The sequence below is a fragment of the Pseudopodoces humilis genome, chromosome 2, assembly GCF_049639895.1.
Source record: "Pseudopodoces humilis isolate 2021_Gansu_Grassland_sample_001 chromosome 2, ASM4963989v1, whole genome shotgun sequence".
NCBI classification, from domain to species: Eukaryota; Metazoa; Chordata; class Aves; order Passeriformes; family Paridae; genus Pseudopodoces; species Pseudopodoces humilis.
This window is the reverse complement of record NC_142201.1, coordinates 93,347,526-93,361,681: the sequence shown is the minus strand read 5'-3', so window position 1 is coordinate 93,361,681 and position 14,156 is coordinate 93,347,526. Positions and strand designations below refer to the sequence as shown.

Genomic DNA, 14,156 nt, shown 5'->3' with positions numbered 1-14,156 from the left:
GCCCAATGGTTTTGGGAAGGGGCTTTTTGCCAAAGATTCTGACTCATCTCTGATATTCAAAGTGATGGCTGGGAAATGATTTGGTATTTCTTTAATTAGCCTTTTGGGATTTGAGTCTCTGGATTACAGTCTGGCCATAACATAGCAACTTACTGCATGACTGTGGACAGTGGAAAGGTTGTTCATAGGTGATTTGGCAGGGGGAGGATTGGTGGGAGTTTTTTGGTTTTGGAAGCCCAAACTCTCAGTCCAACACTAAAACTGGAGCCAGACAGCATGACAGTATTGTGTCAAGAGGACCACTGCTGTGCCCTGAGCAGCAGATCCAAGCAGCTGTGCTGCTGGACCTGGTTGTTCTCCAACCACCTCCAGCACAGCCCTGGAGCTGGTTTCCAGTGTCCTTCGCTGTTAGACTGTTTCTGTCTCAGCTCAGAAGGCTTCTGTGTTCTGAGACCCTGTTTTAGTTGAATTCATAGCTCACAACCACCATGAACAACTGCATGACATCCTGTTTCCTTTATGTTGTTTATGACTCTGGATGTACATCACACCTCCGGAAGAGTGACTTAGCCTCCCCCTGCACCCCCCATAACAGACATAACAAATTCTGGTTTTAGCTGCATTTAGGCTCATAGACACACCTCTAGGAGGGCTGTGAAAATGGGAGGAGATGGCAGGATGGCAGAATTTTTGCCCGAGCGGCTGCTATTCATAAAAATGAAAAGCCATGAAAGAACTATTTCTTGTGGAGAACTTTCCATGGCATGACAATGCCATCTCTCTCCCTACAAAGACTGATGAAAAGACTATTGTACAGTTGGTACTGCTTTAACATTCCAAATTTTATCTCTACTCCAGATGGGAAAGAAAAAAGTTGGGTAGGGGGAGGAAAGGTTTCTGAAGGTTTTATTCTGGTTTCTTATTCTTGTAGTCCTGTTAATAAAGTTTCATTATTCCTTTTAAGTTTTAAGTCTGTTTTGCCCTTCTCCTAATCCATATCTCACAGCAAAAAATGAGTAAGTACCCCGGTGATTTTAGCCAGGGCTAAAACCCACTACATTATTTGGTGCATTGGCCAGGAAACTCAAATTGGCAAATCTAAACCACTACAGCTGCCCTCCTGGACATTTCAGAGCAAGTTGCTAATGGTCATTAGTGGTTCAGCCCCCGAGAAAGCAGTGTTTTGCAAAGATGGGCTTCATGCTGCTGCTGCTGATGTTTCTGCTGCTATGAGGGTTTTTGTCAGGACCCACGTGATAGCTGTGCTTTCTTCTTCTCCTGCTCAAAGCAAGCAACAGCACTCACCTTAAAAAGCTCTTTTTCTTTTTACTTAACAGTCAAAAACCCCAAAACATTTAACTGTCAGACATGTTCGCTGTTTATTTCCTAGTATTGATGTTGTCAGTTTGTCCAGGGGAAAAAAAAACCACGTCAAATTTAACATGGATATTAAAAAGAGAATTTCAGTTCTGTAAAACCAGTGGTCTCTTCAGCTGGGACTAGCAGTGTTACCTGCCACATGAACAATGATGAGTCTCTCTTTCATTACTTTACTATACAACCTTTAAAAAAATATTTTTCACTAATGTGTATGAGTATTTTAAAAATTTCAACTATTTTTTGTTAATATCTCAGAATATCCAGCCCTTGAGACATCTGTGGCCTTGAATTCCTTCTTGTGCCCAGAGACATTTCTTCCTGCCCCAAATCGCGTAGTTTGCATAGAGGAAAATGCAAAGCTTCTTAGCATTTTATACAAATAATTTAGCCTTTAAAATTCCATATCCTAGTAACTCTAGTTTCTAAACCACCTTTCAAGTGAGAAGATAAGATGTACTTTAAGCGGAAGCACAGATTCAGACACAGTCACTCGTGCTGTTGATGTCACAAAAGAAAGCAGGCAGGCTGGTGTGTTCACCCTGTCCTTTCCAGCATGCTTCCTGGTGACAATATTTGGTCCACGCTTCTCTTGGTGGAAATGAAACTCAAGACCTCAGCTGGGTTTGGTTCACAGGACCTGAACCAACCGTCCCAAATGCACCTCACTGCTCTGCCAGAACTCCATCTCCAGCTGGTCTTGCATCTACTCTTCTCCGACAGATATCTGAAATGAATGATGCTTTGACCTGTCTCACAATGCTGGATAGACAAGATCAGACCAGACAAGACAACTGGTGTTGCCACTTCCTTCCAGCTCCATGCTCTTGACTATTGTTTGGGATTTAGGTCAGTGTCAATGGTCATAGATCCCTCTTTCAAACTCCAAAGGAATGATTGTCAGAGTTTTTAATGTGGACTAAATTACTTTTGTAGTAATTCCCTAACATTTGAACTACATAACCAGCAACCGAAAAGAGACATCTGCCGCCACAGTTACGAGCCATAGGCAATGTCAGTGTGAATGCCTGATGTTTAGCAATAACATGCACAATAGAAAGTAGAATCTTTCAGGGGAGATACAAAGCAGGCTTAAATGTTGGTAATTTACCAGCTCTATCCACAGTAACATGCCATTTTCCATCTTCATATGGTCTGCCCCCAAAGAACCTAGACTGCAGTTTGGTCCAGAGAAGAAAAAAAAAACCACCTTCCACTAAAATTTACAGTTCCAGTCTCCAGGTTTTAGATGTGTGTTTACTGGATGCTCTTGTTTATCCCACCCCCTGCTATAATTAGAAGTATTCAAAAGTTCCTATACCACCTTAATTTGTTCCTGCCACCTATGTAGTCACATTAAAAAGAGAGACTTAATTAGTGGCAGGACCCCAGCCTGTGAACTGGGCACTTCTGTTCCCATCATCACACCTGCAGATGTGGTGTTAAATGGGCCGACTGGTTTCTCTGCTGCCTTCCCTTCTGTGTCTGGCTGGCTGTTCTGGGTGTAATGTGCTACAGAACGTGTGCCTGGCAGGGGTAACTACTGCAGGGTCATTTGAAACAGGCAAGTCTGCTGCCTGCAGCTGTGAGCTGTGTGAGACTTGGGCAAAAGTAGCTAAAAGCACTTGTTCTGCTACATGTGTCACAATTTGGCATAGAAATGGGGAAATCTGCCTGCTGGTGTGTTTAGGAACATGCCTCTCTCTCTGGCCAGTGTGTTTTTTCTGTTAATAGATTCACCACAGATTTCAATTCAGTTAGGTTGCTGCTTTAATGCTCCCCCCCAAAAAAAAGATTAGTGGTGTTCCTGAAGTAATTCTTGAGAAGTTTTGCCTTTTTTTTTCTGCATTTATAAGTTTTTGTGCCATAGGCAGTGGCAAGAGAGAGGCCTGCCCTGTAGGTTCCAAACTGGTTTGGAGACAAATAAAAGTCATCTACAGATTTCTTTGGAAGCACTCAGAAGAGTGCTAAGTATGCATGTAGCAGACAGTGATTGTAGTCTGTCCTGAGCTACGCACATTTGAGCTCTGTCTTGCTGTGAAACAAAGCAGGTTTTAAGAGGACTTAATTTACAGGACTGAGGTAAAATACAGGGGTTTTTCTCTAGGTTTACACCATTTACCTCTCACTGTTAACCACTTTCACTGATCATAAATTTGAGAAGCAGCTTATGGGTTTCAATAGAAGTTTGTCATACTACAAAATACTCAAAGCTATCTCTGAAATATGTATGTTGTTGCCTGCCCTTTTCTTAAGGGATCGAAATTCTCTGCCTATAGCTTTGTAACTGAGTTTAATACAAAGAAAGTGGGATATAGCCTCTGTTATTTTCTAACAGTTCTTCCTGGCCTTGAATCTATTCATTGTAGTAATTAAACCATCCAGACCTACAGGGCTTTAAACAGAGGGCTGAGACTAGGGAAGAAAAAGGGGTCTTGTCTCAAAGGAAAGGCAGTGCTCCACAGGATGTCCAGGCTGGCCTGATACAAGGTTGAACATAAGGATATTTACATGTATTACTTATATAAAGAAACTGATGTTTACTTTCATTTGATGGTGTTAAAATTGCAGTACTTTCAAGCTGAAATTTTTCAAGGACATACATTTATTTCTGTGGTTTTACAGCCCTGTGAATTGTAGTCATGAAGGAGAACAATGTAAAAAGTGTTATGTGGTTTTTTGATAGGAAAACAGCACTCTGGTACATATCAACTAAGTAGCAAAACTTCAGGAGTCTTCTTACTATAGTGTGAACACAGGTCCCAACAGTTTTGTGGTTGGTTTGGGTTTATTTTATTCAAAATAGAGCTGACCTCTACATAGTTCTCCTTGAAGAAATGGATTTTTTTTTTCTGAAATTACTTAATTTTTTTACTTATCATATGACCACTTGGAAAGCTGGTGGCTGCAGCCAGGAGGTGGATGGTGCTATGGGACAGGGCTGCTTTGCCCCACTCCCTGGCCAAACAGGGCATCAGCACAAGGAGCCCTCAGCAGCTCCAGAGTGTGACTGGGCTTGGCCTGAGAACACATGTAAGACAGAGCTGAAGAGATGATACAGAATTGGGAGCAGAGGCCCTGCAGAGAGACCTTGATAAATAAAAGAACTGGGCAATCACCAACCATATGAAATTGAACAAGGGAAAGTACCAGATTCTGTACCTTGCATGGGGCAACCCTGGATGTATGGACAGACTGGGGAATGAGATGTTGGAAAACAGTGCCATGGAAAGGGACCTGAGGGTCCCTGGTCTGTGGGAAGTTGAATGTGAGCCAGCAGTGCCCTGGAGCCAGGAGAGCCAACCCTGTCCTGGGGGCATCAGGCACAGCATCACAGCCGGGCAGGGGAGGGGATTGTCAGCCTCACCTTGAATATTGTGTATAGTTTGGTCACAACATAAGAAGGATATAAAGCTATTAAAGACCGTCCAAAGCAGGGTAATGAGGATGGAGAAGGGCCTTGAGGGGAAGCCATATGAGGAGGAACTGAGGTCTGTTCAGCCTGGAGAAGACTGAGGATAGACCTCATTGCAGTCTGGAACTTCCTTGCGAGGGTGAGAGGAAGCACAGGTACTGATCAGTGACAGGACCCGAGGGAACGGCCTGAAATTGTGTCGGGGAGGTTTAGGTTGGATATTAGGAACAGCACCCAGAGGGTGGCTGGGCACTGGAACAGGGAAGTGGGCACAGCACCAAGCCTGGCAAGGTTAGGACAACACTCTCAGGCATATGGTTTGATTTGGGGATAGTGCTGTGCAGGGTCAGGAGCTGGATTTGATGATCCCTGTGTGGCCCTTCCAACTCAGCCCATTCTGTGATTCTATGAAGAGCCGGGCCCGGGCAGCACCCGCAGCTCGCGGTGCTCCGTGCGGCCTGCGGGCGGACACGCCGTAGCGGGCCCTGACAACCCCGGCCTGGGTGGGGGCAGCCGGGTGCGCCCCGCTGTCCCGCCCCGCTGTCCCGCCCCGCTGTCCCGCCCCGCTGTCCCGCCCCGCTGTCCCGCCCCGCTGTCCCGCCCCGCTGTCCCGCCCCGCTGTCCCGCCCCGCTGTCCCGCCCGCCGCCTTCCGGGGCCGGCCGAGTGCCGCCTGCAGCCGCCGGGATGCTGCTGCCGCGGGCGGGCGGTGCGGCGGGCCGGGCCTCGCCGCCGCTGGCCGCCCTGTCCCAGGTGCTGCGGCTGGGGCGGTGACGCCACCGCGCCATCGTGTTCCCGCTGCAGAAGCTGGAGCGGCACCTGGCGCCCGGCACCGACACGGCGCGGTTCCGCCTCTTCCAGCCCGGGCTGGCCGCCCTGCAGCGCGCCGAGGCGCTCTTCAGGTCCGACCGCGGGCACCCCATCGACTACGTGAGCTCCGCCGTGCGCATGGACCATGCCCCGCCGCCCGCCCTGCCCGAGGTCAGGCGAGCGCTGCCCGCTCGGCCGGCACAGCGGCTTCCCCCGGCCGGGCCACCCCGGGCTGGGCTGAGCTGCGCGGGTAAAGGGGTGGTTGTGCAGCTGTGTCTGCGCCGCGCCATATCCGGGGCACTTCCTGCTGCTTTGTCAAAAATCGCTTATTTGTTGTTGCTCCCCGTTGTGCAGCTAGGCAGCCTGACATGCCCGTGGCACAGGACACCACTGGCAGCACGGGCTGGGAAATGACCAGGCCTGGCGGCAGCGAGAGGTGAGTAGGTGTAGATGTGCCCTCTCTGCCTCTCCCCCTGCAGGTGTGCTTCATCGGCCGAAGCAATGTGGGGAAATCATCTTTAATCCGGGCCTTGTTTTCACTGGCTCCAGAAGTGGAAGTTAGAGTGTCAAAAACTCCCGTGAGTGACGTTTTTAGCTTCCCTCCCTTTGGGTCTGGCTTTTAAACCACGACAGGGTCATAAGCTGGTATCAGTCCAGAGGGTAGGGCTGAGAAGCCCTTGACTAGCCTGAAATGACAAAAAGTAAGTGCCAGCTCTGGTAGCCATCCTCATGGCTAGCACTGGCCTTGCTCTAGCCCAGGAAGAGATAGAAGGAGCCCAGCCTAGCTCTTCAGGCAGACAAAGGAGCTGCACAACCTGAGCAGGTATGCTGTAAAGCCTTTTGAGAAGAACCAAGCTCAGAGACCCATTAAAGTACTTCTAGTCTGTTTTATGGATACAGCCATGTAGGATTGCTACACAAGTAGGAGACTGGGCAGTTAAAGCATTCTGTGGGAGCAGGGGTCTGGTAGAGATATTTTGCAGAGCATCTCCTAGTACATTGCTTAAAGCAGCTTTTTTCAAAACCACCCCTCTACTTCATCTTGTCTAAATCCTCTCTTCAGGGCCACACCAAGAAGATGAATTTCTTCAAAGTAGGGAAGTACTTTACTCTGGTGGATATGCCAGGATATGGCTATCGCGCCCCGCAGGACTTTGTTGAGATGGTGGAGGCCTATCTGCAGGAACGGCACAAGTAAGGGACCTACCTGTACCTCACAGCACAGGGAGAGCCAGACAGACACCCCTATAAAGTGTCATGTAATGAGGGGAGAAAATGTAGAGGGGTAGCTGCTTCCATCTATTAGTTCTGACATCGTTTCCCTGGAAGCTTCTACAGCGTCACCCATTCATGCTCAGACATATCAAAACAGCAGGAAAGATTGAGGTACTGCTCCATGCTGACCCTGTTTCCATGCATGGCTCTTCTTGGCTCATCCTGTCCCCAGATCCCATGTTACTTGGTTTTGCTTATGAATTTGGAAGTAGCAGAGCAGGCATGAAATAATGGTGACAATTACTGTTGCTTGTATTTCTGGCAGCTTGAAGAGGACTTTCCTATTAGTTGATGGTGTAGTTGGACTCCAGAAAACAGATCACATTGCAGTAGAGATGCTGGAAGAGTTTGGGATTCCTTATGTGGTAGGCAATGCTCCATTCTTGGGTTGGTTATAAGGTACAGGTAATCTAGAAAGGTGTGTACCCTCCACCAGAGCTTATGCAAGTTGACCTACCTAAACAGTAACCCTACACCCTTTATTGTTTATAAAATAGGTTTATAGTGTGTTGAGGGAGACCAGTGGGATTTAAGGGGTTTTTGTGTGGTTTAAAAATAGATTTTTTTTTCAATACTCAGCTTGAGCAGCTTGAAAAAGCCCACTCCTTATACAGGCCATAGAAGTGTTTTGGTGAACTATGCTAGACTGTTTTTCCCCCTACATATGACCAGAGCTTTCAGACTGCTTTGTAAGATTGTCTAGGACTCTTACAGATGTGCCAGGTTAGCAGCAAAATAATCTTTCTTCTTTTAATCCTCCCTTTCCACATGCAGATGGTGTTAACAAAAATTGACCGAGCTTCCAGAGGAGTATTGTTAAAGAATGTACTGGAGATCCAGGAGTTTGTAAAGGAGAGCACTCAGGGATGCTTTCCTCAGCTGTTCCTGGTCAGGTAAAGCTTGTCTCCACTGCTGCTGTTCCCTTTCTGGTGATGAGTTCAGTAGGGCAAGATACCTAAAACAAGTCTGTCTGCTCTAGAGGAAGCACCTCTCTGTGCCCCAAGAATAAAGGGTGGGCTGCTGATGGGGAAATGTCCCTTTCCTTCTCCCCTCTTCAAGTGAGTGAAGTTTATATCCAAGGGTGCTTCTTCCTTTGGCCTTTCTCAAAGTGGGGCAGCAGTCCTTGCGCTGCATGGTAGCAGGCTTTGACATTTTGTTTGGAGTTCTGGTAACAGTGACAGCTGTAATTGTTGGGTTACATAGCCAAAGTGCAGGCTCTTCCCAAGGTGTACTGCGGGATCTGTAATTGAACATAGCCAGTGGCTGTTTGCCCTTATTACTCCAAGACACAGCAATATCTGGCACTGAACATCTATGCCTCTGTTTCCACAGTTCTGTGGAGTTCTCAGGGGTTCACTTGCTCAGGTGTTTTGTAGCCCATGTTACTGGAAACCTGCCCACTGTAGAGGCCAGCTGAAAAGACCTGTTGATCTGCTTGGCTCATCAGGAATAAAAGGTACCAAAACCAGAGGTCTGGGGTTTTTGTTGTAAATAACACAAGTTACTGTCTGGTAGTTTTGAATAAATTAGTATTTATAAAGCTAATTTTTTGCTTTATTAAGTTCATCAGTTCAGGAAGTTTGCAGTGTGAATTAATCCAAGCTGCTATAAAACTGTTTCATAAAACCCACATGATTGTGCTAAGGAGAAAAATGTAGGGAACCTCCATAGAGAAGGGAAGTTTTAATACAGCATTTTCTCAAAAATCTACTACTCCATGCCTAACCTCTGCTATATTTAGGATACTGGAGACTGTCTAGTAATGTAAATAAAGAGGCATTTAATCTAGGAAAGAAAAACTACAGCTCTAACATTAAGCAAACTGTATTGCCCAGTTGAACTGAAAGATACACAGAGGTTTACTTCTCTCAGCTGAGTTAGGTTGGGGTTGGGATAGCAGGGGGGCCAAAAACTACCTCCTGTGCAACCTACCTGCTCTAAGGCCATGCAGAGTGGAAGCAGCCTGCCTGTTGTCTGTGAAGGTGTTTGATATCTTGTGTATTTTCCTTTTGTAACTCTTTTGTGTCCTGTGTTCAGTAGGTGCAGCAGGATAATGTGCCTTTCTTGTAAACATTGAGCTGCCCCTGTTCCACAAGGATGAAGGAAAGAACACATCTTTAATAGGAACTGCTTTTCCATGAGTGTTGGCTTGAAACAGAGTGGAATAAAAGACTGACATCTAGAGGAGCCCTGTCTTGCACACTGTCATAAGTCAGTGCTGCATCCACCTTCTGTTTTGAGATCCAGCATGAATTTCTGCAGCTCCAGTTGGATGAATTGCCAGATCTGAGGCACACCATCCATGATCTGTGTTGGCTCCATCCTGGCAGCTGAAGCACAACGCTGATGTGTCCTGTACTCTTTAGGGGAACTGTGTCCCACAGCAGCTGTGTCTGTGTAGAAGCACCTAGAAACTGAAACTGTCCAGTTACAAGGCAGAACTGGACAAAAGGACAGCCATCAATAGCAGCACTCATGCAGGGGAACTTAGTCTGAAGCTATGAAGTGCTTGTCAAACCCTGGCACTCAATTTTTGTCATGTCTTAATGTGGCCAAATGTGGTTGTGCAGTTGTCAACTTACTAGCATTAGGTGTTTAAACCTCAAGAAAGGAAAGTTCTTTTCTAAACCACTCCGACAGTGCAAAAGGACTAGAAATACCACTTTCTCTCACTATGCAATTTCTTGTAACACACTAGACATGAGACAAGATCTGTTTTCAGCATACATGTAAGAAGAGGAGAATGTGAGAACTGCAGTAAATGTGGCTCTCTAGCTTCTGCATCTTAGTGATCAAACTTGTAATTCTGTTAATATTTTATATCTAATCCCAAAATGCTGCAGAGCAAACGAGCCTAAGGGATGCATGATCCTAGAAATGCAGTAGTAGCTATACAGATGTAACAGGTGAAAGTGAACACTTTATGAAGGGTCTTTTCGTAGTATCTTAAAACCAGGATCTTCTAAAAACATCAGTCTCATCAAGGCTATAGGTTTCAGGGCCTCAGCCTTGACTGAAGAGCCTCTGAAAATAACCCTGAATATGTAAAAATGTGCAGTTCTGCTTTTAGTCCCACTTCAGATGAAAAGCCCTTACATTACATTACTACCCCTTACAGTGCTGGGAAGTCTTTTATTAACCACTTAAGTACATTAAACACATCCAGTTAATCCATTTGTATAAACAAACTGGATGTGTGTGCATGGAACATTAGGAACCATCTTCTCCAGAAGAGAAGGTACTCATCTATTTAGGTACCATCTTCTCCAGCTTTACCTCTGGACACATCTTGGTTCTGTTCAGAAGTGTTTCAAATACCGGAATAACTATTGCATTTTGCTCAGCTGTTTGCAGGAGAGAACACTGCAGTTTGATTTGAGTGTGACAGTGCCCCTGTGACAAAACTAAATAAAATCAAGTCCTCTCCCTAAACAGTAAAACTTATATTTAAATGCCTTTGTGCAAACAAGCTTTGGGTAAGCAGGTGTCTTGACACGCTAATGAACTTTGTTTTTGCCATGTTCTTAAGGAACCAGCTGAGTTGCAGATGTTCTGCACTGCAGAGCTGCACTTTCTCAGGCCAGGGACACAAAATATCTCCCTTTTCTTTCCCCCCATTATTGATGGGTGGTGAGTGGGCTTGGCAGCATTCTAATACAGTAGAGCTCATTTCAGTTTTAAATTGAGTTTTACATTAAAATGTCTTTAGTTGTTTGCAGTGCATAAGCTTCACTTAAGGCTTCTGTCATTACCTGGTAAATCTTTGCCTCTTCTACAGCTGTTATTTACAGAAATTATGTTCAATATTAGCTTCCGTGGAAAAGATTTCACCTTGTGCATCTTCCCTGGTCTTTTAGCAGTACTTTATCCATTTTCTTCCTCTGTTGTGTCTTGTGTTTGGTCTGGTCTGTCGCCATAACCCTGACACTACAAAGGCAGTATTTTTGCAACTGTGTCCAAAATTAGAATATTGCAGTCTGGGCAGGTGCCCTGGTATGTCAGTAAAAACTGGTGGAATAATCGAGCTCAGAGCATAGAAGCCAGTGGGTCATACTCCAGCTGCATGGCAGTTACAGGTGGAACTCAGCAAGGATCCATTCTGGAATGTGTCCAGTTTAACATCTTTATGTGTAATCTGGAGGAGGTGCATTGCTATCAAACGTGCCTAGGGCACCAAGCTGGGGGGAACAGTGGGCATATGCAAGGGTAGGCCTGGAGGAAAAGGGCGGACAGCAACTGTATGAAATAAGAGGATTGGAGCACCTTCCCTACAAAGACAAGCTGAGAGAGTTGGGGCTGTCCAGAAAGTGGAAACCTCCCTAACAATCTTCCAGTATGTGAAAGGGGACTAAAGAGCAGCCAGAGAGGACCTCATCAGGAACTGCAGTGATAGGGCAAGGGGGAATGGGTACAAACCGAAAGGGAACTTACTTTGGGCAACCTGGTCTAGTGGGAGGTGTCCGTGTCCATGGCGGGGGGGGGGGGGGGGGGTGGGATTAGATGATCTTTAAGGGCCATTATTCCAACTCCTTTACATTCTGTGAACATGGGCAAGTGTGCCTTGATGAAGGGAAGGAAAAGCCCCTGCCAACCGAGCAAACCGACACCCTTTGAAAGGGTGAAAAGACACCACCGACACCCTTTCTGACCTCGTGGCTGACCCTCTTACGAGCAGAGGGGTTAACAGACACCGCCCGAGCTCACATTCAAAGCACGCTATCCCGATCTGACCATCCAATAGCGACTGTCACATCCAGGATTGGGGAGGGTCTCCAGAGGCTGCCCACGGCGGCCCCGCGCTGCCCTGGGCCCGGGCAGCACGGCCCCTCCCGCCCGGCGCAGCTCGGCGGGGCCGCGGGGCGGGGCCGGGCCGCGCAAGCTGTTCCGGGCCGCCGGGCAGCCATGGCGGATGAGGAGGAGGACGCGCCGGTGAGTGCCGGAGGGGCTGCCCTTCCTTCCCGGGCATCCACAGCCCGGCCGCCCTTCCCGGGCATCCACAGCCCGGCCGCGGGCGGGGGCGCGGCGCGAAGGGGCCGGGGCCAGACGGGCGCTGACCGCGGCCTCCCCTCGCTGTGCCCGTGTAGTTCGAGGAGGATGCGGAGGACGCCGGCGGGAGCCTGGACGGCGGGCAGGGCAGGAGGAAGAGGCTGTTCTCCAAAGAGCGTGAGTCGGGCCGGGCCACTCAGCTGAAACCCCAAGCTGACAGCCGTAGGGTCCCAAAACTCACTTCTCCTTAGCAAAACAGCGGCTTTCGTAATGTTCCTTGGCTGCAATTGCAGAAATCTGCCATGTAGACCCCCTCAAAAATATTGCTAGTGCATCCTCTGAACCTAGCTGTGCCCAAAGTCAGCTGCACTGTCACTGTGCAGTGCTTTGCAGCCTGAATGAATATTCAGAGAGCTTGTCCTCCGACACGCTTTTCTGTATGTACAGCTCCTATCCCTACAGGCCTTTTGTTGGCTTCTGTTTATTTCCTTTATGTTTCCTCAAGAGTTGTCGTGCCTGACAGACGAGTGCCGTCCTGGTGCAGGAATGTGCAGGCTGGTGAGCTCGAACTAGATGTGTGCAGCACTGACTGGATGAAAGAAGCCTCATGCTGAGTGTTTCTTTGTGCAGTAAGGTGCATGATGTATGGATTTGGGGACGACCAGAACCCTTACACAGAATCAGTGGACATTCTTGAGGACCTGGTAATAGAATTTATCACTGAAATGGTAAGTCAGCTCTAGATGGCACGGTCAAAACATCCTCACCAGAACTTTAGCTTTCTGAAGCTAAATATCTCTGACTCAAATACTGCATTATCCCAGGCCCCAACTCATGGCATTAGTAGGATAAACTTGGATTTTGTTTTTCCAAGATTAAAGCAAAATTTATGCATCTTGCTCCATGTGAATTTAGAATGCTGAAGTCTTTAAGTAGCAGTTAACTATTGTAGGAGGGGAAATACCCACCTTTGGGGTTCACTGCGGCGTAACTGCTGACAGAAGGCTCAGATTTGAAAGTCTGTCAACTTTTTGTGTTTGCCCAGTGTCTGTACATGGATGGGAACTTAGTTCTGTCCTACAAAAGAAATGCGTTCTTGGGCCGGAGGCCATTTCTCTTCTAGACCTGGACACCCTTTCTAAGTACATGAACATTCCCCTTTCTTTTGAAAGGCTGGTATTTCCTATCCTTATCAAAATACCCTACACTGTCCTCTGATATGGTTACCTTATATTGCTTCCAAGTTGTGCCTAAACTTCAGCCATTCTGCAGGCTAGGTGTCCTATGTGTAATCTGGCCTTAGTTTTGATACCATTATGTGATGTATATATAGTGATTACGTTTGGGGTGTGACAGACAGCTGGGGACAGCAGCGTAAGTCCATGGTTTACTGGGAAGCTCTCTTGTGACTAGGATGATGGTGCCCAGAACCTGCAAGTGCTTGCTTTTTTATTATAGAATGACAGGAAATAAAGTGGAACTGAGAGTTTAAAAACGTGGCAAAGGAATGCTGCTGACTATTTTTTTCCTCTCTAACAGACACACAAGGCCATGTCCATTGGGCGGCAGGGTCGGGTACAGGTTGAGGACATTGTCTTTCTAATACGCAAGGACCCCCGGAAGTTTGCCAGAGTTAAAGACCTCCTAACTATGAATGAAGAACTGAAACGAGCCAGAAAGGCTTTTGATGAAGCAAACTATGGGTCTTGATTCTGTACACAAGCTGCACTGGGGCATTATTTGGGCACCTGCTGCCCAGTAAGAAGGAAGATTGTGCATGTAGTTTGGAACGATTTTTCAGGATGGAGATCACTGCTGGGATGTTTGCCCTCACTCCCAGCCTTTGCTGAGAAGTATTCAAGCAGCTGAAATGTTACCTGATTGTATGTGGTATACTTAGGTCTTTTTATACCATTTGATGAAATGAAAAAAAGAGCTCTAAAAATTCCTGCAATAGCAGGAGTCTGTTTGAAGTAGGCCTATGTTGAATCAGATGGCTCAAGGTCTAATGGTTCATGACTCTCTAAAATTGTTTCAGCTGTGACTGGGTATTCTTGTGACAGGAAACCCTGAAAATGGATCTTGGTTATCTGTATAAAGACCTTAGGCCCAAACTAGTATCAAAGTTGTGCTCTTTGCTCTGTATATGCTTTTTGAATAAAACATAAATTTGTGCCCACATTTCATAACTGAATGTACATTGATTAATTCACAGAAGGTGGGTAATACAGGGTTATTGTTGCAGGCCACAGATGTGCTTTTCCCTACTTCTGGAACAGCTCAGGGAAAGTAGGT

General features: G+C 46.8%; 2 protein-coding genes across 2 annotated transcripts; both read left to right on the top strand.

The window, feature by feature from the left end:
* Nucleotides 1-5,477: 5,477 nt before the first annotated feature.
* Nucleotides 5,478-10,315, top strand: GTPBP8 (GTP binding protein 8). Its single transcript, XM_088052105.1, is given in 7 exon segments — nt 5,478-5,771; nt 6,080-6,178; nt 6,664-6,794; nt 7,141-7,240; nt 7,650-7,768; nt 8,208-8,331; nt 8,916-10,315. Coding segments are annotated over 6 exon segments (828 nt in total). The 3' UTR covers nt 8,293-8,331; nt 8,916-10,315.
* A 1,431-nt stretch (nt 10,316-11,746) lies between these two features.
* On the top strand, nt 11,747-14,042 carry TAF13 (TATA-box binding protein associated factor 13). The gene is made up of 4 exons (XM_005523924.2): nt 11,747-11,804; nt 11,960-12,038; nt 12,492-12,589; nt 13,401-14,042. Exons 1-4 carry the CDS (start codon nt 11,778-11,780, stop codon nt 13,569-13,571), a joined length of 375 nt encoding a protein of 124 aa, XP_005523981.1. The 5' UTR covers nt 11,747-11,777; the 3' UTR covers nt 13,572-14,042.
* Nucleotides 14,043-14,156: the final 114 nt, after the last annotated feature.